The 25,957-nt window shown below is 41.9% G+C and overlaps 1 protein-coding gene across 1 annotated transcript in view; it reads left to right on the forward strand.

Moving 5' to 3' along the window:
* The window catches only part of PEX1 (peroxisomal biogenesis factor 1), a 1,694,243-nt gene that overhangs the window by 461,915 nt on the left and 1,206,371 nt on the right, over positions 1–25,957 (forward strand). The window contains exon 9 of the mRNA XM_044067676.1: positions 19,527–19,621. Coding sequence (XP_043923611.1) covers positions 19,527–19,621 — 95 coding nt within the window. The remainder of the gene's footprint in view (positions 1–19,526; positions 19,622–25,957) is intronic.

Genomic DNA, 25,957 nt, shown 5'->3' on the forward strand with positions numbered 1-25,957 from the left:
TAGGGATTTCTTACTCCTGCCCCAACACAGGCCTTTAGCTATCCCCCCTGTACTGGACATTGTTGATGATGCCTTTTTGGAATTTAGCTTGGCCCCTGACTCCTTACCTCCTGCTCCCAGAAAACCTGATAGATATTACAAGGTCCCTGGCTCTCACAAGTTCCTCTTTAAAAATCCTACTGCGGATCCCAAGACCATTTCACAGGGACCCAATAATATTAAGGCTACTACTGCCAAAAATCCTATACCCTCTGATAGAGATTCCAGGGTGCTGGATAGATGGGGTAAGAAGGTATACACTTTTGCAGCCTTGGCCATTAGGGCCTTAAACTGCCAGTTTCATATGTTAAAGTATCAGCAGCATATTATTGGATTGCTTAAACAGAAAATGATGTTGATTCCTGACTGTGCTGAAAATAAGGATTTACAGGATTTAATGCATTCTGCTGAACAAGTTGGAAAATATACTTTGCAATGTGGTTTTGATTCACTAGAGGCATCTTGCAGGGCTGCTGTCACTGGGTCTGTACTTAGAAGGCATGCTTGGCTTAAGGAGCAATGTTTGTCAGATCATGTTAAAACTAAATTGCTGGATGCTCCCTTAAACCAGGACTGCCTGTTTGGCAACAAAGCAGAAGAAGTACTTAAAAAGATGAAGGAAAAAGCTAAATCTATACAAACTGTTAAAGATTTCCTGCAAGTTCAGCCTCCAAGATTTAGTAGGCATTGGCTGTCTAAGAATTGGTCCTTTCCTGCCTCTTCCAGGCCTTCTCAGTCCAAACCCAGAACCAGCAGAACACCCAGGCTTTAGTCCCAAGGTATGCACAGGACTAAGCAGTGGGGGGGAGAACAATTCCAAAGCAAGGAGTAGTAAGATTCCCCCCTATGGTAAACTGTCTCAATGACTTAACTTTAAAACCTCCAAGCCCCTCTCAACTGACTGCTCCTTTAGGAGGAAAGATTGCTCTGCAGGCAAAAAACTGGGAACTCATTACCCAGGACAAATGGGTTTTAAATATAGTTTCCCAAGGATAAAGATTCCAATTCCACACTTTACCAACCTCAAACGGTTGGCCAGATCTACCCCCAAATCAGTGGGCAGAGGCTCAAAAGCAAGTTCTTTCTCTTTTAAGTATAAGGGCTATTCAAACTGTCCCAGAAGAGGAAAGGGGACAAGGTTTCTACTCAAGACTTTCCTGGTGCCCAGAAAAGACAACTCCTGGTGTCCTATCCTGGATCTCTGTATCCTAAACACTATGCTAGGCAAGGATGCTTTGTTGGCAACACTGGATTTAAAGGAAGCCTACCTGCACATCCCAATCAGGGAATCTTGCAGAAAATACCTATGCTTCAAAGCAGGCTTCATGCACTATCAGTTTTCTGCACTGCCCTTTGGCTTATCTACTGCACCCAGGGTATTCACAAGGTGCCTAGCTCCAGTCATTGCATTTTGCAAGTAAATAAATATTCAAATATACCCATACCTGGACAATTGTATAATTCAGGCAGAAAGCCAGGACATACTTTTGAATCATCTGGCATTTGTACAAAAGGTGCTAACTTCTCTGGGGTACACCATAAACGAAAAGAAATCACATCTTGTACCCTGCCAACAAATTGTATTCCTGGGAGCAAGCTTGAACACAGCTTCCCAGATGGCTTTCCTCACGCCAGAGAAACAAGTTCATTTAACAACTTATTTCAAACTAATGGCCACAAAAATCCTGCTGTCTGCAAGAGAAATACTGCACGCCTTGGAGTTCATGGCCTCCTGCATTCTCCTAATTCCAAATGCAAGACTGCATATGAGGAAACTGCAGTGGTATCTAAAAAGCCTATGGTGTCAACATTCTCAGGATCTAGAAGCAATGATTCCTATCATACCTTGCCTACAGTTAGAGTTCCTTTGGTGGGCAGAGGTCTGCCACCAAAACAAGGGACTGCCATTCACTCTACCCCTTACCACCCAAACTCAAACAACAGACGCATCAGACTATGCATGGGGGACTCGCTTGGCAGGGAAGTGCATTCAGGGCAAATGGAACCCAAGTCAAATGCACCTGCATATCAACCAAAAATAAATGTTAGCTGTACAGAATGCTCCAGGACAATTAATGGTAAAGACAGACAACACCACTGTTATGTGATACATAAACAAGCAGGGGGAAACCAACTCATACCCTCTCTGCAGACTAGCCCTGGCTCTGTGGAACACAGCCTTGAGCTACCAAGTACACCTACAGGCTCAATTCCTGCCAGGAAAACTAAATACACTGGCAGATGACCTAAGCAGAAATCTCATGGACCCACGAGTGGAAACTGGAACCAAAGACATTCAACATGTTGATAAACAAATGGGGGAGCCCAGAGATGGACCTGTTTGCCTCCCCCCAGAACTACCAATTGGACAAATACTGCACAAGGACTCCCCACAAACAAGCTTGGAAAGTAGATGCCCTGTCCTTCACCTGGAAAAATCAGTTTATGCCTTTCCTCCTCTGTCGCTCCTCTCCAAGGTACTACTAAAGATCAAACAGGACAAACCAAGGACGATACTGATTGCACCACACTGGCCACGCCAACACTGGTACCCCCTTTTGTGCAGTGTGTCACTGCTGGCACCATGGCACCTGTCTCAGACCCCTACCCTGCTGTCCCAGCAGGAAGGCCAGATTCTGCACCCTCAGCTTCAAACCCTGAACCTGGCAGCCTGGCGAATTACCTGATCTCTCCGTTACCATCCCTCAGTAAACAAGTGATCTGAAGTAGTTGACTTCATTCATTCTGCACATATGGGTATACGGATCTGATTCGGATCCGAGCCGGCAAAAACTTTTCAAGCATCAGCTCCGAGTTCCAAGCTCCTCCCCTACCTACATTACCTTACTTCCTCCTATCTAGCCCCAGATCTCGTTTGCCGCTCTGTGAGTGAGCATCGTGGTCTCTGAGCTCTTGGCTAGTGGTAAGGTTTTTGGTACATTTTGGCGAGTTGTTAAGAGTGAATTCCTTCCCTTTTATCCTCCCTTACATCGCAGAAAGTTTAGTTAGTATTCTCTAGTGTTAGTGTTTGGTAGGTTTTGTGTTGATTCCCGCCTAGGCCCACCCCGGTTTAGTGTGTGTGTGCGTGTGGTCCGTTTAGGGCTTTTTTTCTGTGTTTTGTCATGGCAGAACAAACTAAAGTTCTCTTCAAAAAGTGTGGTCATAAGCTTTCTCCAGCCGATGGCCACACTCTGTGTGTTCTGTGTTTAGGGGTCGCACATCTGTCAGTGCCCTCTGACATTTGTTCGGGGTTTAACCCAAGGGCTTTGAAGGATCGTCGGGCTAAGCTAGTGGCCAAAGGGTTGCTACCTGCTTCTGCCCTGGAGTCTGCCTCGGTTTCCTCCCCAGCTAGTGATTCGGTGCAGGCAGGGACTCAACCTCCCGCCAGGCCTGCTTCTTCAGAGTTGTCCCAGAGAGGTAGGGACAAAAGGGAGAAAGAGAGGCGTCATAAGGAGAGAGACAGGCCCAGGAAAAGGTCTCAGGACAGGGAGTCTTTTTCCAGTCCCTCTGCTAAGGTATCTAGGTCTCGTTCTCCTCGGCTCCACTCTCCCCGTTTCTCACCGGAGCCTATGGAGCTGAGGCACTCCCCTCTGATCCAACCCAGACCCGAGTCGGTCGCTTCCTCCAGATCGACTCGGAGTGTATCCGAACTTGATATGGACAGGCTGATGAGGAGGTTCATCCAGAACCAGATTCAGATGGGGGTCTTACCAGGACCCTCTCCCATTGGTGAGGGTTCTTCTTCTGCTACTATGTTCCACCTTATTGTTCCTTCCCCGATCCGACCCGATGCCTCGGGATTTTCGAGTCCGAGGCCTTGCGGAGCCGTGGGGTCGGTGCCGATGGTTTTTGTTTCCTCTGTGCTGGCCGTCACCTTGAGTTCCTCGGATCCTATCTCGGATCCAGGGGATTCTCGGAGCCATGGTCAGGGAGTTGGACCCGAGGGTCTGGATCTCGTTCCTTCGGATCCCACCCTCGGCACCTAGACTACCCCGCAGTCGGCTCTGGTCCCTGCCTTGGTGCCGGGAAGAGCCTCTTCCTTACGCTCTACGGAGGCGTGCTCTCCTTCGGCATTCGGGGCAGTGGTAAGGGTCCTCTCTGAGGGGTTGAGACCATTGCTTACGTCCTCGGATCCGGCCCAGACCCCTCTGATGTTGGATTCTGCCCCCATTGCCCTGTCTCAGGGACAGCCCGTGCCAAGGCAGCCCCAGCTCGTTCCCCTCAGGGAACCCCTGGAAGCTTACGAATCCTCTCCAGAGAGTCACACTGGGGAGGAACCTTGTAAGCGTAAGTGCAAGAGGAAGCACTTGGACTCCCCTGAGTCCATTACCACTGATACGGACTTGGATGAAGGAGAGGGTTCCCCCAGATCACCTCCTGAGAGTGTCTCGTTCAGAGACATCATGGAGATCCTTCGCCAAAGAGGAGGTTGGTCAGCTCCCAAACCCTCTGAGGATAAGTCCATATTCCTGGATGCCTTTGGCGCGGGCCCATCTACTTCCTGGGTCTCCCCACCAGCTGACCCTTTGGTGGACCTCATCACCACTAGGGCGTGGAAGGATCCTGACACCGCAGAGCCTATCCCCAAAAGGCCAGACAAAATTCTTTCTCCGCCATCGGACAGGCAGGCATGGTCCAAGGGAGCCCCGGTAGACGCTTTGGTGGTTGCAGCTGCCACAAAGAAGGAACTGGCACAGTAGAGTTCCTCGTTTCATCCACCGGACAAGGAGTCCAGGTCAATGGATCATTTTGGGAAGCGCATGTACTCGTCAGCGACTTTTTCTATCCGTGCGCTGAATTACTTGGCACATGTCATTCGACTGCAGCGAGACCTTATATCGGAGCTAACTGAGTCGCCCCCAGAATCTCTGTCACAGCAGGACAAGCAGTCCTTTGCTGCCAAGATGACTATGCTGAAATCAGTGACTAATACCTCTATGTGTCTTCTCTCTCATGCCACGGAGGGCACCGCTAGAGCTGCAGGTATAGGCGTTGCTTTGAGGCGACACGCCTGGATCAGGCTGTGTCAATTTGCGGACCCCTTTAAGGCGTCCTTCATCAATGCCTCATTCGATGGATCATCCCTCTTTGGGAAGACCATACGTGACACACTAACCCAGAGTGAGAAGGACGGAAAGACTTTGTCGGCTGTCGGAATCTGCTTCTCTAGCCCCCAGAGGTCCTATTCCAGGAACCGAAAGGGGCAAAAGAAGATGTGGTTCCAGAAATCGTAGTCCTTTAGTGACACTCAGGAGAATTCGTCCCCCAGAGGCTGAGGGGGACAGGACCGATGCCGCCCCAGGGCAGAGGGGGTCCCAGAAACATCGGGTCTAGGGAATCTTTTTCTGACAGACCCGCTCAGCAACCCTGAGGGGTTGCCCGGCTGCTCTACTCTGGAGGCAGTCGGGGGAAGATTTTCCTTGCATCCAGCAGCATGGGAGTCCATTACTGCAGACCGCTGGGTGTTAAACATCATATCCAGAGGATATTCTATCCCCTTCATTTCACATCCCATAACTCCAGCTCACCTTCCAGATGTTCCACCCGCTCACAGGAAGGCTTCAGCTTTAGAGGTTTCGAAGCTGTTACAAAAACGAGCCATCGAGACGGTCTCCCCAGATCAATCCTGATCAGGCATCTACTCCAGGTTCTTTTTAGTGCCAAAGAAGACGGGGGACCTCAAGCCCATTCTGGACCTGTCTATCCTCAACCTGTCAGTAGAGAAACAAAAATTCCGGATGTTCACTCTACAGTCCATTCTACCGTTTCTGAGAGAATGCAACTGGATGTGCTCATTAGACCTCCAGGATGCTTACTATCACATCAAGGTCCACAGGAGTGCCAGGAGGTTTCTCCACTTCCGGCTAGGGCCCAGTCAGTTTTAATTCAGAGCCCTACCCTTTGGTCTCACCACAGCCCCCAGGGTGTTCACCAAGGTTATGGCGGTGGTAGCGGCTCACCTGAGACTTCAGGGCATTCAGGTATTCCCCTATCTAGATGACTGGCTCTTCGTTGCACCCACCAAGCATCTCCGGTATCGTGCTCTACTCTACTTCCTTGGTCTGGCTCACAAGCTAGGCATCTCGATCAACCTCAACAAGTCCCACCTGACTCTGGTTCAGATCATAGACTTCATCGGGGCTTGGTTGGATTCAATTCAGTCAAAGATTTTTCTCACTCCAGAAAGGATAGCGAATCTCAGACTCCATGTTTCCGTAATCTTGGATCACGTGGTAGTCATAGCAGTCGATGTTCTCAGGGCCCTGGGCTCCATGGCAGCAGCAGTCTCTATACTCCCTCTTGCACGTCTTCACATGAGAGTCCTTCAGTGGAATCTGGCAGTCCAGTGGTCCTGGCTAGACCTTCCGATGAGCTTCCACATCCGTATCAATCGAGCATGCAGAACGGCACTCCTGTGGTGGATTTACTCTGCAGACATATTGGCGGGGCGCAGCTTTCTAGCCCCTCAGGCTCAAGCCACGGTGACCACGGACGCTTCCCAGCTCGGGTGGGGGGGGACACACCTCCTGAGAAGAACAGTCCAAGGCACGTGATCCCCTCCAGAGACCAAACTTCACATCAACGTCCTAGAAATGAGAGCAGTTTTGTTAGCATTGAGAGCCTTCCATCCGGTCCTACCTATGGGGACGATAGCCATTCAATCAGACAACATGTCTGTAGTCTGGAATACAAACAAACAGGAAGGGACCCAAGCCTACCCCCTTTGTCGCGAGGCCATGAGAGTTTGGGAGTGCGCCATATCTTCTTCCCAAAGTATCTTCAGCAGCCAATATTAATCAGTCCATAAATTTGCCAGTCTTCTTCCCAAATTTTCAGAATAGAGGTGAACGTAAGCTTAATTTGTTGGATGTCCATAGACAGCTTCATTTTTACCTCAATAGGACTAAACCCTTCTGGAAGTCGGATCAATTGTTTGTCTCCTTTTCTAAACCCTTTTTGGGCAAAGCAGTTTCCAAAGTGTCCTTAGCAAGGTGGATCACCCTGTGTATTGCGCAGGCCTATAAGGACAAAGGGTTGTCTCCTCCTGGTGTATTGAAGGCTCATTTCACTAGAGCTATGGCCACTTCTGCAGCTTTCTGGTCGAGAGTTCCATTAGATGATATTTGTGCAGCAGCGACTTGGGCAAATTCGCACACATTCATTTCTCATTACAAATTGGATCTTATTTCTAGAGGGAGAGCATCCTTTGGCTCTGCGGTGCACAGAAATATCCTTCCATAAGGGCCTCCCAGGAATTCTAGTAGCTGGGGACTCTGTCCCATATGTGCAGAATAAATGAAGTCAACTACTTCAGATAAAGAAGTTATGTTCTTACCATAACGTTCCATCTGAGTAGTAGACTTCATTCTTCTGCACTTTCCCTCCCTCCATCCCCCTCACTCTTCAGGTTATCCTGTCCAGGGTTTTTGGTTGTGTCGCTTTTTTAGTGACAGCAAACTCGATCTGGGGCTAGGTAGGAGGAAGTGAGGTAATGTAGGTAGGGGAGGAGCTTGGAGCTCGGAGCTGATGCTTGAAAAGTTTTTGCCGGCTCGGATCCGAATCTGATCCGTATACCCATATGTGCAGAAGAATGAAGTCTACTACTCAGATGGAACGTTATGGTAAGAACATAACTTCTTTTTAGATGTCATTCTGGAGGCAAGGAGGCCTAGTACTAGAAAATCTTATGCTGAAAAATGGAAAAGATTCTGTTCCTGGAACCAAACTCAGGGGATGGGAACAGCAGCAACCAATTTACCTCAGATTCTTCAATACGTAACTGAGATGCTTCACAAGAGCCTTTCCTTTTCCTGCATCACAATTCATGCCTCAGCCATTTCAGCTCATTACAATACAGAACCACCCCTCTTCTGTCTCATTCACTGCTCAAGCAGTTCCTCAGAGGGGCCAAAAACTTAAGACCAGACAGGAGAGCCCCAACTCCAGCCTGGGACCTTAACTTTGTATTGGAAAAACTCAGTCTTCCGCCTTTTGAGCCAGCTGCAAGTGTATAGTTGAAATTCCTTTCTTGGAAAACAGCCTTCCTTTTAGCCATCACTTCAGCAAGAAGGGTGCCTGAATTACAGGCCCTTATGGCAGTGGAGCCTTTTATTATCTTTCATGCGGACAGGGTGTCCCTCAGGACCAATCCCTCCTTCATTCCCAAGGTAGTATCTAGTGCGGCTCTGAATCAGTCCATTCATTTGCCAATCTTCTTTTCTAATCCACAGAAAAAAGGGGAACGTATACTGCACTCCTTAGATGTGCACAGACAACTTAGATTTTACTTGGACAGGACTAAACCTCTCAGGAAATCTGAACAGCTGCTGGTGGCATTTGCTGCAGGGGCAGAAGGGAAGGCCATTTCAAAGCAAAACATCTCTAAATGGATAGGCCATTGCATTCATTTCTGTTATAAGCACCATGGAAAACCTATCCCACAGGGGATAAGACCACATTCAACCAGGACTGCATCTACCTCTACAGCCTTTCTCGGAGGTGTCTCTACCAGGGACATCCTAGAAGTTGCTACCTGGAGTTCTGTACATACTTTCACCAAGCATTACCATTTGCCAATTTTCTCTAAATCCAGAGCTGGCTTTGCCACTGCAGTCTTGGATGGCCTTATAGCTGGTCCTAATGCTATCTGATTTCCTCCTCCCATCCTTAGCTTTGGGAATCTACCCAAATATGATGACTGCAACTGTGAAAAAATGAAGAACATAGTACAGTTGTATTCACTTACCATAAATGTAGATGTTCGAGTGTATTCACTGTTGCAGTCCTGGTTACCCTCCCTCCAGCCCCCTGACTTCTTTTGGCTATACCTCTATTCCTTTTTTACTATGCTTAAAGCTTTTTGATGTTTTTGCTTTTTTTTGTTGGAGGTGTAACCTTGTATATATATATTTAATTGCTTCCCATTAGGGGGCACCTAACATCTGGGGCAAGAAACTGATGTAAAGGCATCGGCTGCATGCTTTATATCCCTGACTATCTGACATCATGGAAGATGATACAGCAACCAACGCAGGAACCAAGACTTTGATAATCAGGCCGACTGAGGGCTACTGCAAGCAGATAACCCAAATGTGATGACTGCAACAGTGAATACACTCGAACATCTACATTTATGGTAAGTGTACACAACTGTACTGTGTGTGTGTGCACACCCTTAAATTAATACTTTGTTGAAGCAGGTTTTGATTTAATTACAACATTCATTCTTCTTGGGTACACACCTGCCATCAATTAAAGAGGCTCTAACCACCAAATAAAGTTCAGCTGTCCTAGTAAGATTTTCCTGACATTTACTCAGTTGCCTGCTACAGCAAAAGCCATGGTTCACAGAGAGCTTACAAAGCATCAAAGGGATCTCATTGTTGAAAGGTATTAGTCAGGAGAAGGGTACAAAAAAAGATCCACTGCATTGGATATACCATGGAACACAGTGAAGACAGTCGTCAAAAAGTGGAGAAAATATGGGACAACAGTGACATTGTAAAGAACTGGACGTCCCTCCAAAATTGATGAAAAGACGAGATGAAAACTGGTCAGGGAGGCTGCCAAGAGACCTACAGAAACACTGAAGGAGCTGCAGGAATTTCTGGTAAGTGCTGGTTGTGTACTACATGTGACAATCTCCTGTATTCTCAATATGTCTGGACTATGGGGTAGAGTTGCAAGACTGAAGCCTTTTCTTACACACAAAAACATCCAGGCCTGGCTAAAATTTGTAAAACAATACATCATGTCTCCCAAAGGCATGTGGGAAAATGTGTTATGGTCTGATGAGACCAAGAATTAACTTTTTGGCCACTATTCCAAAAGGTACATTTGGCGCAACAACAACACTTCGGATCACCAAAAGAACACCATCCCCACGGTGAAGCATGGTGGTGGCAGTATCATGCTTTGGGGTTGCTTTTCTTCAGCTGGAGCTCTGGCTTTAGTCAAGGTGGTGGGAATTATGAACAGTTCCAGATACCAGTAAGTTTTGGCCCAAAGCCTTCAGACGTCTACTAGAAAGCTGAAGATGAAGAGGAATTTCACCTTTCGGCATGACAGTGACCCCAAGCATACATCCAAATCAACAAAAGAATGGCTTCACCAGACGAAAATTAAATTTTGGAATGGCCCAGCCAGAGCCCAGACCTAAATCCAATAGAAACTCTGTGGGGTGACCTGAAGAGAGCTGTGCACAAGTGATGCCCTTGCAATGACAGATTTGCAAGGAAGAGTGGGCAAATATTTCCAAGTCAAGATGTGCCTTGCTGAAGAAGACTGAATGCTGTAATTAAATCAAAAGGTGCTTCAACAAAGAATTAGTCTAAGGGTGTGCACACACAAAAAAGTATTAGTTTAAGGGTGTCCACACTTATGCAACCAGCGTATTGTGCGTTTTTTATTTTTTGTATTTTTTCCCTAACAGGTTTGTTTTTCAATTGAATTGTACAGGTTTTAGATAGGAAAAGTTTGAAATGATCTATTGTGATCTCATTTTTTTATCTCAAAAACCTGGCATTTTAACGGGGGTGTAAACTTTTTATATCTAGTGTATGAGAATCGTTCAGAGGAGGTCAGAAAAGATTTGGAAAAGAGATTAGATAAGCAATTCACAAAGAAACAATGGGAGGATATATGTATGGCTCCCAAATATGCAACAACATTGAGAAGATTTAGGAGTTTGCCTGGGAGTATTTGCATAGATATGTTTATGCCCCAAGCAACTCCAAAGAATTTTTCCTCGGGTAGATGGCAAATGTTTTGAGGTGTAATGGGGAAGAAAGAGGTACCTGGGAGCATATGTTCTCAGTATGTAATCAGTTGGCAGACTTTAAAAATTCATTACAGGGTTCTCTGTCAGGAGTACTGGGCTAGCAAATGAGTGTAACTAAGGAATGATTTTTTTTTAGCTGGGATACATGATCTGAATTGCCTAGACATAGTAAGGCCTTGTTTAGTTCAGTTTTGATGGCTGTGAAAAAAAGCATTTAGTAGAAAATGGATTTTGTAGTCTAAATCAACCGTACTTGAAGTAATGAATATTGTAACAGAGATTAAAAAAAAAACAGAAAGTGGGATCTATAGAAAAAGGTAGGAGTAAATTACATAAAAATGGAAATTGTGGGAACAATACATGCAGAAAAAAATGTTTTGGAGGAGGAATGAAGTTTAAGAGAAGGCAGGAATTGAACAATTTATGCAATGTTGCTCTGATTATTTGGTATTTAACAATAGATGTGATGTGTAATGTTTGTAAATGTGAACTTGCTAATATGGTTTGATTTCTTTTATATGAATGTAAGCTTGCCTATGTCACAAGTGATAATTCAATAATTGTGTTTAAAATAATATCTCTCAGCTTTGTCTGATTTTGCTAAAGGTTCCTGATTTTCTTTCATATTTTGCCGGTATTCATAATGTTATGATTTCTTGGTAAATTACTGAGATTTACAGTCAATAATACCAAACATTAGAATGCCTTGCTTCTTTTTGTTCCAAACATGCAATGCTCTAAGTGATCAGCAGCTTTTTATAATCTGTTGTATTACAGAAGTTTGTGACTGACTATAATTTACTTATTATTCACTTGTTAAGCAGGTAAATGAACTGGCCACACTCACACCCTGTTTAGCTGTGACGCAAGTCACAAAATGGGAAGAGTAAATGGTGCTGACATCCAACTGTGTTTGTGTAAAATAGAGTTTGAAATACACTGGTCATTATTTTATTTTATTGTTGTTTGCTTCTTTTCTCACGGTCAGATAGGTGCACAAATTGTTGCTGACAGTCAACCAGGTGTTGTCTGTGGGGACTGATGAACAAATAAGTTTGAAATATGTTGTGTGGCCATTGTTTTACTAGTATTATTTTTATTTTTCCACTTGGGTATGTGCACAAATTATTCCTGGCAGGCAGCCTTGTATGGGAGTGGGAAGGAGCTGGCAGTCAACTGTCTGTTTGACATCGGGTACGGTCAGTATTTTATTTATTATTTAATTACAGTCAGACATTTGAGATGTTAATAGTCAACAAAATAACTGTAAGTGCTAATAAAGAACCTGCCTGTAAACGAAAGTCCTGCCATCTGTTCATTATTCTGGCTTTGCAGTACTAAAGGAATAAAGTGATTTTATGAACCAAGTCATATTACTTTACCGAAGCTTAAGTGTCTAGATCTGTCCTATGGGATGTTGTATGATTTGTTGCTGCATGCATTTATCGCCTGTTTAAATTTTGGAAATATTTGTCAATGGTAGAGTGGGCTGAACTATATAGTGGTCAAACTTCAGGAAATCTACCAGTACACAGTTCAGGATTCTTTCCCCTTTCTGTGACCCTGGAGTTAATGTATTTATTTTCTGGTGTTTTGGGACACTTATGTTTTGTTTAATTGTTGGTGATGACCAGTTGTAACCTATTTGTTTACGTTTGCAATGACTTTAGTTAGATTATTTCAGTTAGCAATAATTATTTGGTATTTTGTGTTTTGAACAATTTTATTGGCAGTTACTCATTACATACTTGTCCTATGCAGTAATAGATTTATAGGTTCCTATGCAAGTACTAGGCAAGCTGCCCTTGTGGGCCATTTTAAGCCTAGCCAATTTCCCTTTTTGTGCTTTTATTAACCTATCCCATTTGGTTAGAGATTGGCCTTAACCCATTCCATGATCAATATTTATATAGTATCCTTAATACGAATAACTGGGATCATAACATGGATAATATTAGGAGGACCTATGCATGGAATAAACCATTTAGGAACTACCTCTGTCCATTAGCAGTGCAGTGAGTAGTTCTGGGGTAAATTTTCTGTTCCCATCTGCAGATCCAAGTTGTACTTCAGTATGGACAGGGATGAACTTTTGTTTTATGTGTATAGATAGTTTGTTCCAGAGTGTATCCTTTATGAGATATCTGTCCCTTCAAACCATTCTGTTGATGTTGCAGAAGAGGTTTAGATCCCTAGACCAAGTATTTCTGATGCTGTTTGACTTGCTTATGTACAGTAAATCCATCAGTATTGAGTTAGAGGATGTCTTGTATGACAGACACAGGTCAACTCTCAACTGTCTGCAGAATACAGAGTACAGTAACAGGGCTTTGAGTCGGTCCATGTAAGACATATTGTTTAGGACTTGTACCCTTTAATTAAGGTATCTCCATGGACGTTCCATTTGTTGCATGTGCAAAAAGGGGCATGATATTCAGTGTTTGGCCTAATGAAGGCTGAGTAAATGAGGACAATGACATCCAGAGATCTAGGCACAATCCCTTTATTTATAAGCTGTGCAATATAAAAGGATTTTCTTACAACAATAGATACATTGATCAAAAGTTAGGTCAATGTGTCCACAGAGGTTCCTAAATTCTGAACAACTGGGTCAACTCTTAGGGCCGTATTCTCAGTGCAGTTGTTTTCTGGGGTCAATGACTTTTCAAAGGATACAGTATTGCATTTTTTGGCATTTAGTTTCAGTCCATGATTTTGACACCAGTTACTTATTTGGGACAAACCTTCCTGCAGGATGGCTAAGTCCATCTGGGGATTCAGTGACTGCTCCTAGCTAGCAGTCATCTATAAACTTGGTCAGCCAGAACCCTTTGGGATGGCTTTTGATTCAGAAAATTAGATGTCAAACAGGAGAGGTCCCAGCACAGAACCTAGGAGGCTCCACTGTTCTCTTTGTGGAGTAACTTCCCTTTTTTGATTTCATGCATTCCATCTGTGTGCCAGTTGACCATCCAACACGTGACATAGGGGATTATTCCCAGCTTATTTAACTTTTCTACTATGCCCGAGTGGGGAATTGTGTCAAAAGCTTTGGCCAAGTCGAGGTATGGAGTGTGTACCATTTTGCCTTCATCCTTTGAGTTGGTGATCTTTTCAAAAAAAAACTCCACCAGGTTGAGTAAGCAAGAGTTGCCCTTGAATAATCCAAACTGAAAAGATTCCAGTGTTTGGAGGGTTCCCTATGTCCTGATTGTTGAGTTTCATGATGCATCTTTCCATGGTTTTACATATGAGGCTGGTCAAACTTATGGGTCTGTAATTACTTGCATCTGTGGAAGGTCCCCCCTTGTGCAGGGGAATAACTGCAGCTGTTCTCCATTTTCTGGTTACAAAACCTGTATAGAGACTGAGATTGAACAGTGTTGTTAGGGGTTCTCCATCACATCAGGAATACCATTCATTGTACTCCTTCCAAAGGCCTCAGTAACCACATATGGCTCTATTTTGGGGTGGGGATATTTCAGGGGGAGGACAGTTCAATGGACTTTGACTCAACAAGAGGGTGATTTCATGTCCGTGTCCTGGAGAATGAGGGTGGTCCTCCTAGCTTTGCAGGCTCTTCAGCACTTTCTTCTCCAAGGTATGATTTTTATCCACAGGGATAGCACATCTATCTCAGCAAGCATGGGAGAACTCAGTCCAGTCCCTTGTACCTAGAGGCAATGAGAGTGTGGCAATGGGCAATGCCCTTGTAGTGCTTTCTGATAACAGCACACAACTTTACAGTGTACAACAACTGTTTCGCGGGCATCTTCAGCAGATGTTATATCCCTAATCTTTAGTATCATAGTCCACACATCAATACAACCATCTTAACACATTTTCTCTTCTCTGTCACTTTCTACTTTTAATACTAGCATTAAATATATGCCACCTATAATCTGCTTATTTCCACTACCTAGCTATAAGATTCTAACTGTATCTGTCTTACCTTTAAGTTTAACTCTCTAATTCTATCTTTCCCTTTTCCTACCCCCCCCCAAAAAAAAATGAGCTGTATTGTTAAATATTTCTAACTGTATAATTTTCCTACATGCTAATGTTTAATTGTTACTGTATTGTACCTTTTTACAGCATATTTGCTGTTTAGATAGTTTTCTGTATTATTTCACTTGTTTTAAAATTATAATTTTGTTTCCTTACAAATTCATGTAATGATTTTCATGTAACTTGGAGCTTTTCTCCCCAGGCCTCCACTGAAAATGAGTCTCAAGCCCAGTGGACTTTCCCAGGCAACAAATGTCAATAAATAGTTTTTATGTCCTACAAGTAGTCCCCTCAACTCAATAGCACAGAACATAGTCCACTTCTGGGTCAGGCTTTGTTGTAGCCTGTTTGCATTCCCTGATTAACACCAAGTGCAGCAATTATTTTACCCAAATCTTTACACATGGACAGACACCCAGGGATGATCCAGTCTGTCATTCGCTTCCTGGACCTCTCTCACTGCCTTTTTCTCCTGTTTAGAATCCCACATCATCGTGAGATCTAAACTTAGAGGCATTGACGCATTCCTTCTTTGAGCCATCTTCAACTGGCTGTAAGATATTGCTCCTGAAAAGCCAATCCAGTGGAGTAGAGAGATAAAAAAAAACCCTTACTAGGGTCCAGTCAACCCAGGTTTGAGTAGCAACTCAGGCGACTGATGGTGCAGCAGGGAGGGGTATGGGCATTACCGTCCTGTGTGGAAGGCCATTTGTCAATGATGCACCCTTCTGGGAGGTGTGCTCCAAAGAGGGAAGTTGCCCTCAAACATAGTTGACAAGCTCAGGAAGCAGGGTAGGGAGTGTAGGCACATAAAGAAAAAAACTCTCCCAGGATGACTGCAAAGCTGGCCAAGCTTCTAGGCCACCCCTAACTTCCCCAACTGGCCCCAGCAATACCAGAGTGAGTTGGCAGAGTAAGAGATACATTGTTATTACACTGTGGATGTGGGGCACTGAGAGCAGCGCCAGTTAAATGATATCCCAACGGGACCCAATTAAAAAAAACATCTCTCACAGAAGACAATCATTGACCCAGTAGACACGGTAGACATCACTTGAACCAGGCAAATCTCAGAGTTGCATGCTCTTTCTTCAGGTCCTCCTTATTTGCTTTTCCATAAAGACAGCCTGTTTACATTTTGCTTAAGGTTGCTTCAAACATTTCCCCGAACCAGACTATTCATTTTCCAGTCCTTTTTTCTTAATGATTCCAGTAGAGAGAATATTTGCTTCCCTCAGTGACTGTAGATAGGCAGCTGCACTTATACCTGCATTGTACTAAAACGTTTAGAAAAGATGACCAGCTTTTCATTTTATTTTTTTTTCCAAGGTGTATCATAAGATTTTCAAAGTTGGTCTGCCCAGATGGCAGCTAGATTGCGTCATGCATGTATATCACATGACAGAACCCTATCATCAAAGCCTGTAGCACATTCTGTAAGACCCATTGCAGTTTCCATGGCTTTTTTCAAGAATTCCCCCACTGATTACATCTTCCTCATAGCAACAGTGCACAGCTTCGTTAAGCAATAAAAATTGAGTATTATCTCAAAGTCCTGATCCTACTTAGAAGCTGCCATTCTCAGTGGTATCCTATCAAGTTGCCACCCAGGTGTTTGGCAGCTGAGGATTCTGTCCCATCAGTCGAAGTGGACAGATTGGGTATTGGAAGTTATCTAGTTACCATATGGCTAGATCTTCATTATGTACCCCTCCTGCATCGCTGATTTGGCAAGTTCTACGCCATGTGTTTTGTCACCCCCCCCCCATGCACACCATACTGACATCTTCAGACAGACTTTGTAAACTTTTCCCAAAGCCTGTTCTTCAACCATAATTGCTCCTCCTTTCCTTTATTTCTTTTTGAATTAGGCTGCAAACTCGACCTGAAAACTGCAGGGACAAGACAGGTGCATTGTGGGAGATGGGAAGGATTTTTATCTGTAAAGTAGCAGACGTTGCTAACCAAATCTGTGAATGAGGTAGGGATAATGAAAGTCTAGTGTAATGGTAAATACATAGCTTCCATACTTGTCTGTAAATGACTAACTCTATGTGACTAAGATGAGTACAGTCTGCGTGCTAGTACATCTCTGCTGGTTTCCTATAAACACGTCTGTAAGGTTCCATTATGTATGGTAACCTTAGTATTCAGAAAAGTAACACTTGAAGACAAGTACTCCATTGAGACTTTTTATAGATGCATGGATTCTTTTGTATTCCTGGTGGAATTTCTTGATGCAGTGTTTCCAGATTATGAAACAAATTATTTATTGATCGATTGCTTTTGTTCACTGGGAAAGTCTGACTGGGCACAGGTCCCATTTTCAATAGAGACCCAGGGAGAAGTGCTCCATTTTACAGAATGAGTAGAAGGTAGTTATATAAGATTTACATAATAAAATGTACATACATACATAGACTAATATGGAAGTAAACAAGCTGTCTGCACATGCGGTGCCTTACAGACGTCTGTTATGGTGTTGCCATGGAAAGGATTGTATATTGTGGTGTCATTCTGCTGGCCATTGCAGTTTCCATAACCTCAGTAATGTTTTCTATTAAAATGCGTCTGTATGAATTGTTAAATTTGTCCATCTCTGTCTGGTAATGGCATGATAATCTTCATTCTTTCATAAGTCCTTACGACATGTAGCAGTGCTGTCCTTCTGTGGGATATTGTAGCTTGAGGTAGCATCAGTGGTGGCTAAAATAGTGTCCAGTGGAAGGCTACAATAATATGGCAGAATGAAAATGAGATTTGTTTTTAAATCTAGCTTTCCCCTTTTGACTGACTAGTGGAAGAGTATTGAAGGTTTTAGTTTTGAGAACAGGCTCAGGAGCATAGATGCCTGGTAATTAGTGAAGATGATTATGACTGATTACTAATGAGCTGATTACTTTAGTTTAGCATTTAGTTCCCTCAGCCTCCATTTGCCTGTTGTGGATCTCTGAGTGAGTCAGGTAATGAGACAGTGCTCTGTGCATTTGGGAATTTGGGATAGGCTCCTTGATGACATCCCAGACCACATTCCTTATAGCTGCCTATGAGTGTGTGTGTATACTCCAGAGCAGAGGGAGTGGCATGTGCTATGATAAGGGCATGTTATAATACTGGAGAGATGCAGAAGGGGTGAATTTACAGAGGAAGGGAAAAGAGACCTTGTTAGTAACTAGGAGGTCATTTTCATTTTGTAAAAAATAAAGAAAACAATTCAGTTAAGATGTACACGGTCTAGTAAGCTACGAATAGAAGAAAATGAGTTTCTTTTTCTTTTGTGGAACAGGGTGGATGGGGTAGCTCTAAAGGGATTACCTGAATCTCTTGGATGGACTAGAGAGATTTTGATTTTATTCCTCTACATTTGTGTATGTTTGCGTACACACTGTGGATCTCCCACGTTATTGTGTAGTAGAGCAAGCTGTTTAAATATACAGTTAGTATATAGTCTGGTGCTATAATGTAATGTCCAAGTGTTCCTGTGATACAGGTGGTGCACAGCATGTGGTGGAACTTCCTGAAACATTAGTTGGTACTTAGTTATTTAAAATATTTGACTTAGTACCAATCATTAGCTGACCGGAGTTCCGCTGTGACGACCCCTAACCGGGAAAAGCCGAAAGACACAAACAAACAATTACACCTGGGTAAATGGGTAGTAAGAGCCATTAAAAAATATTACTCAAAATGAAACAATGCACAATGTACAGATTTACTTACAAGAGTTACAAATAGTAAAGCCATTAAAAACACACATCAAGAAAACAGAGTGGCAGAAGTAGTAGATGAGTGTACCAGTGGAACTACAGCGGCTAGCATTCAGATGCCATAACAGTTCTATTGCTTAGTAACATCCTATAAACAAACAGTAGTGTAAGCCAAATACTACATCTGCAACAGTAAATATAAGTACATTTGCATGCCAAGTACAGTTTAGATGTGTGCACTCTTGTAGTAGGTAATACATTTCCATGGTTTGTACAGTGCAGCTGTATGCATTCTTATAGTAGATAACACATTTCCGTGGCATGCAGAGTGCAGATGTGTGCACTCTTGTAGTAGATATTCATTAGAAACTCTGGGGAGCAGAGCAGGGAGTATAGGGGAAGAAGGTATGTGGAGGGGGCTAGATGCCTTTTATTAGATGTATGAAAGTATGTGCTGCAGTGCTGTGCTAGAAGAGCTAAAAGAGGCCAGTGAACGTGCCTGAAGTATAGCCAGCAGTAGGACTATAACTGGGAAAAAGTGCTGGTAACTGAGAAGAATACAACTATTTGGAGGACAAAGGAAAGTGAAAATGAATAGTGAAGAAGTTTATTGATGTATATCTGTGGTCATTAGCACACGGAATTACCCTAGTAAGATAAAAACAAAAACAGAAAACTGTTAAGAGGGACCTGAAGGAGGGAAGTGCAACAGCAGAGAGGCCAACTGAGACAATGACATGGTGGGCTACAATGTATAAAGTAGAGATTCAGTTTAGGTGATTACTATCAAATACCTTATAGCACCGGTGCAGATATTATTTAGGCACTATTGTTTTTAGTAAGCACATAACTGGAATGTAAGCACACCACCATGGACAAAGTATGTCACTTAATGCATAACATTTGAAGAATAATTAATTTTGAATTTTCTGCTTTCAGTAAATTTAAACATTTGCATGGAAGAAGCTCATTTCTACTATTCATTTTTGTAGATTACTATGCAGCCTCTGATGAAAGACACAGAAGCCAATAAAGCTATAAATGTGGTCGACCAAAGTCTGCCTTTTTTGAAGCTCAGCAGATTGGGGTAAGGCATTGCTTGTATTCACCTGCTTTGTAATGTCAGTCAAGTTCAAGTATAAGTAGTGCTATAAATGTCAAACATTGCACTGAAATATAATTTGAGTAACTAACTTAAGAGTCAGAGGTTAGCCATATCGTAGGTGTCACATGGCCCTATCTGGGGCCAGCTAATTTACATCTAATGAACTGAATCAAAGTAACCCTCATCCAGTTTGCAGTCTGAATGAATCATGCATTTGCTTGGCAGTATTTCAGAGTGTTAGTGCACATTGCTTAACTGCACAGGGTAGCAAAGTGAAGCACTGGTTTCTTTCTCAAGCCTTGTAATATTTTCTCAAATTATGTTTAAAGTGTATTAACGCAGTGTATAACAGCAAAACCAAGAAAATGATGTACAAAAAACAGACACTCATCCAAATTTCCCATCATTTGCGGCAGGGTGGCTTATATGAAGTGAAAATGTGACTTGTGAAACCGAGCGATTGGGTTATGATGTATTTTGGTCAGGTAACCTTCATTATATAGATAATTATTTCCTTAATTTGAAGCTATATACTGTAGCATCGTCGCCTCACAGTAAGACGCTGTCCAGTTCGATTCTCAGCTAGAGCGTCTTCTGCGTGGAGACATGCGTGAATGGGCGTACCTTCGTTGAAGGTTGTGCGTCAGGGCTGGTAACTCTGCACGTAAAAATCAACTACCAATCATTAGCAGACCGGAGTTCCGCTGTGGCGACCCCTAACCGGGAAAAGCCGAAAGACACACACACACACACACACACACACACACACATACTGTATTATTGGCCTGAATAAGACCATAAAGACTTTAAAACGTCAGAAACCATGCAGCTAAAACAGTGGTATGTCTTTAATGAGTCATTTGCGTATATCCCATAGACATCCACCACGTGAGATTTAAGATGCAACACCGTAAGGCTCTAGCTTGGCTGTGTCTTACTTGCAGTTTTTACTGACTGATTTGTCTGTGTGAGTTTTACCCTTTGCATTGCATATTAAGAATGTAAGAACATTTAAGGACTATTTCTAGGAGCAGTACATTAAATGCTCTAGCTAAAGCCCTCTGTAAAGAAGCATGGGGGGCACTTCTTGTTTGAATCATTTTTTTTTTACTTTAACATGAGTAAAAGGTATTCTAAGGAACAACAAAAAAAATGTTTGGAAAGAATGAAGTAGGATACACTGATGCCAAGGGGATTGAATCAAATTTTCACTATTCAGCAACATTGTATTAAGCAGATATTTGTAATATATTTTAAAATTATTTAAGATTAAAACAAGAAGGAGAAATATAAAGCAGTATGTAGGAAAAGATTATAGAAAAATGGAATGTTTAAATTTAATTTTACAACTGAAATGTCATTTGACTGAAGTGATAAACAGCGGTATTTCAAAACTGAAAAATTTAGGGACACTGGCTGCCTCTAAAAAGGCATTGGGCTAAAGTTTCTGTTAAATACAAGCAACTGAATAGCATGATTGTTTGTTTTTTTCCTTGATGGACTTTGATGCTTCACTTTGCTGCATTCTTTGATTTGGTTGCTAAACTACCCATTCCTTTCCCTTTTTCTTCCATTGCTTCTGCCTAGCTGTATGTCTCCTTAATAGTGGGCTAATTCATCTTTGCTTAGATGTTTGTGGTGTACGCTACTTGTTTTTGTGAATCATTGTTTGATGCTTGGCATAGATGGCAGAAGTTCTGACTGCAGTCTTGGTGACTTGTGTTCAGTTAGTGAGTCCAGCGACTAGAGGAACAACCAGTGGAGTGGAGGGCAGTAGTCCACTGCATTCACTGTCATCTGGTCGAGGCTAGGCATTGTTGCAGAAAGGTGTGAGACAAGGGGCCTTGCATGCTGTATATGTGGGTAATGGTTTGCGTGTTTAGAAATGCACACGTCTTTGGAGAAGCATTGTAGTTCCTGCTTTGCTGGATTGCCCACCATGCAATGTTAGATGGTTGCAGGGATGGGAAGACAAAAAGAGAGTAAAAGCATGCGTTGTAGAGGTGTCCCAAGTGTGATTGAATATTTGGTTATTTAATTCAGATTGTCTGCTGCTTCCAAGGCTTGCTAAATATTATTTTGCCATTTTTGTAAAATATTTCATCTGCTTTCACTACATAATTAGTTACTGTGCACTTTCTGATTAATACTTCCAAAGCAAGACTGTATGTCCTTTGGTGTCATGAAGTTTGATGGACATTATAGTACAGCTTAAGCAAAAGATATAGCTTAAGCAAAAATTAACATATTTTAAGGACTTGGGTATTCTGCCTGATGCTAGAATGTCCACAGCAAAACACAAAAGAGTACAGAACTGTAAATGTCAGCGTTTGAAAAGGCATGTCTTTATGGAGCTTCTTCTGAGGCAGACAGCTTATTATTGTGCTGTATAATGGTGGACCATTCCCACCACTGTTATCACCTGGTTTCACCTTCTGCCATAATGATTGCTCCCTTTACAGATTGTGAAGACTCTGTGGGTCTTCACTAGTGCAGTGGAGGTAGAGTCCCTGTCAATTATGACTAAACATAAATCTATCCACAACTTTCTTCTAAGATGTTGATACAGTTCCACCTTTAAATTTTTGTTATACAAAAGCCAAAGCATTCCAGATTTTTGTGACTTTTTCCCTCCTAACCTCCAAGTGTCCAGAGGAATACCATCCATTCATGTAAACTTCCATGTTGTTTGATTATACACCACCATTTTTGTCTCACTGCTTCTTATCTTAGCTATTAATTTTTGAGCCTCATCTGCCTCTGTCTTCATAAGTATTTCCACGAGTCCCTTTTCTTGGTTTCCGCATTCCTCTTTTTTATACAAATTTTCATAGACTTTCCTAAATATCTGTAATACCACTATAAAATCTCTGGTTGTTTCTCTTGCCATAGGATCCCTAAGTCTGGCAAAAACCCTTTCTGCTTTCTGTTGTGCAAGTCATTGTGTTTTGTTTTTTCATTCAGTTGTTATAAAAATACTTGTTTCACAGAAACTTAAACACGTGCATATTATCCAAATACTCCATTATTTTCCCTTTTAGCGCACTTGTTCTGTGAGATTCCCTTCTGCAGTAGTATAACCTTTGTCAGCCACTCTAATTCCTCTTAACTACATTTCCATTTCTCTCTTATTTCTACCATATTTTTGAACTCCATTTTCATTTTATCACCTCTGCCTACCTACTCCTTTTGAAGAAATTTCTGTCTTCCCTAATATCTCTCCTATCATTTCCACTGCCCGTTCCTTTCTGAGAAATCAATGAGTCACATGATCCACAGGCTTTAGATACATACATACATACACACACTGCATGATTTTGTTTGCTTGTTTCACTAGCAGGTAGGGTTGCTACCTGATCAGATGCCCAAAAGTGAGAAATATTTTTGATGGAAAAATGTAATTTTGCAGGGTAAAGCATACCTGGAACCAATGCAAAGGACTAGACTTCACTTTGTTGCCAGAATAAAAGCTCTTTACAAAAGCTGAGTTGTTTATGTTGTTGTTCTTCTTGTTTCACTGTTGTAGTCATTACATTTGGATTATCTGCTTGCAGGTAGCCCTCAGTCGGCCTGATTAACAAAGTCTTGGGTCCTGCGTCGGTTGCTGTCCCTTCTTCCATGACATCAGGTCGTCAGGGGTATAAAACATGCAGCCGACTCCATTACATCAGTCTTTCTTGCCGTGCGGTGCCAGAAGCAGAAGCAGTTCGCAAGTGCTGGTCGGCCGACTCCTGAAATTTTCGTTTTCGAGTTTCAGAACCGAAGTCTTCAACTAAAGCTAAGTACCCCGTTGGGGAAACTTTTTCTTGCTCCTTACCGATGTCAGTAAAAGTTAATAATTGTATTACTTGTGGAAAGCAAATACCTCATAAAGATTTTCATTTGTACTGTATTCCTGCCTAGGCCCTGTCCACGACGTACGTTGCTGTAGGTTTTGTGCTTTATTTAATCAGCGCACTATCCGTCGTGGGTATATTTTCACCTCTTAATATTTTGGTTCTCGGTTTAATTATCCAGAAATGTCGTCGGTTAGCCATCCGACTAACAGGATTCTGAAAAAAACAAAGATAAAGACAGAGACTGGCCGCCGAGGTCCAAAACTGCCGACGACGCTTCGCCTAAGCCAGTCGCCAGTTCACCAGTACTCAGTGAGGTGCTTTTGCAGCCCCTGATACCCGCTACTTCTGATTCGCAGGCCTCTACTGAGACAGCAGCAACACACCAAACAGCCAGTACTTTTCCAATTCTCCTTTAATGTAAACGACCTGGTACCTCGGCAATTCGCCTTCAAGGATCACAGCTAATTGCTTTTTATAGTAAATGATCAAACAATCAATTAATCAATTTACTAATAAATTCCAAAAAAGGAGAAACATATGTACTTTTTAAAGTGACCTTGTATCAATTTCCTTTGTCAATATACATCTTAATAAATATACATTTTTTTAAATATATTATATTATAAATTTATTATAATAGACTTATATAGAATAAATACAAAAATAATAGATTACTTCACATGATATAAGTTAATTAAACTCTATCAAATGCCCAGTTCTAAATTCAAACCAAAAGGTTTCAGAGTGTTAAACTTCAGAATCATCCTAGTTTCCAACTCTAATAACTTCTCAGAAATGTTGTCACCACTACAAGTGAAGGGCTTGCCCAAAACTCCATATTTTAAACTATCAGATTTCCCCTCATGAGTTTCAAAAAAATGTTTAGCTACAGGACTAAATAGATTTAGATTTCGAATGTCCCTTAAATGTTCTAGAATCCTAACCCTGACCATTCTTTTCATTTGTCCTATATACCAGATGTTATCACAGCTACAAGTAAGAGCATAAACAACTCCAATAGATTTACAGGTAAAGTAATGCTTGGGGGTATGGTTAATATTATTAATAGACCTGATATTAACTATTCTATCACAGAGACTACAAGAACCACATCTAAATGTTCCCACACTAGTGGTATAGGAGATTTTCTTATATAGACAATTGTTATTTAATATCTCCTTTAAATTTTTTCCTTTTTTAAATGAAAAAGTAATATGATATGGAAAAAACTCACCTATCCCTTCATCCTCACTGACCAAGTACCAAAACCTCTTAATTAAAGAGACAAATTTTTCAGAAAAAGCTGTGTACTTGGTCACAAAGAATATATCCTCCACATCTCTCTCTTTCTTTAAAGGATCAGGAACATCCAATTTTAACTTTGTGGGGTATTTATTCTTATTCATGACTTTATTCATACCATCTACCAACTGCTTTTTATCATACCCTATTTCCATTAGTCTCAAATAAACCTCATTTAACTAATAACCCAACTCACACTCCATGCTAGTATGTAAATATATTCTTTTGAATTCCCCATAAGGCAGAGCTTTCAACAAGTGAGGGGGATGCATGCTGGTAGCATGCAAAAACATGTTAACTGACGTGCTGTTTCTGAAAGGTCTGAACTCAACAACATTATTTCTTTCAAATAAAGTCAAATCCAAATAGTTGATTTCATTTCTATTCATCTCATAAGAAAATGAAAGATTATGTTCATTGTTGTTCAGGGATTCAAAAAAGTCACAAAATTCAGACATGTCCCCCTTACATATAAAAATTAAATCATCAATAAAACGCTTATATAAGACTACCTTATGCTTGAAAAAGTCCGTGGGGTATAAAAACCTTTTTTCAAAAGAATCCATATATATAACAGCATACGTAGGAGCATATGCAGCTCCCATTGCTGTTCCCTTAATTTGTAAAAAATACTCATTATTAAACATGAAATAGTTATGAGTTAAACAAAATTCTAATAGTGTAATCAAAAAATTTGTCCTAGGACCTTCACCTAACATATTATAAATCGCTTCAAGTCCCCACCTCTTACCAATATTAGTATACAAAGATTTGACATCGATAGTCACCCAGTAATAATCACTATTCCAACTAATCTTGGAAATAGCATCAATCAAATCTTGTGTATTGCTAATATGAGCACTAACCTTACTCAAATAAATTTTTAACTGAGAGTCCAAAAAGATATTTACATTCTCCACATAAGAGCCTATCCCTGATACTATCGGCCTCCCAGGGGGCTCAGCTAAATCTTTATGGACTTTAGGTAGTGCATATAATATAGGTGTGGTAGGGTCTTTCACATACATCTTTTTGACATCACTTTGTGAAAAAAATCCTAGTCGTTCTCCCCTTTCCAATAAAAATAACAATTCTTCATTATAAACTTTAAGGGGATCACCCTCAAGTTTATTATATTCTTCACTATTAGAAAGTAATCTGTAAACCATCCTGCAGT

This window comes from Protopterus annectens, chromosome 3.part1, assembly GCF_019279795.1.
Source record: "Protopterus annectens isolate FY-2018-M chromosome 3.part1, PAN1.0, whole genome shotgun sequence".
NCBI lineage: Eukaryota > Metazoa > Chordata > Ceratodontiformes > Protopteridae > Protopterus > Protopterus annectens.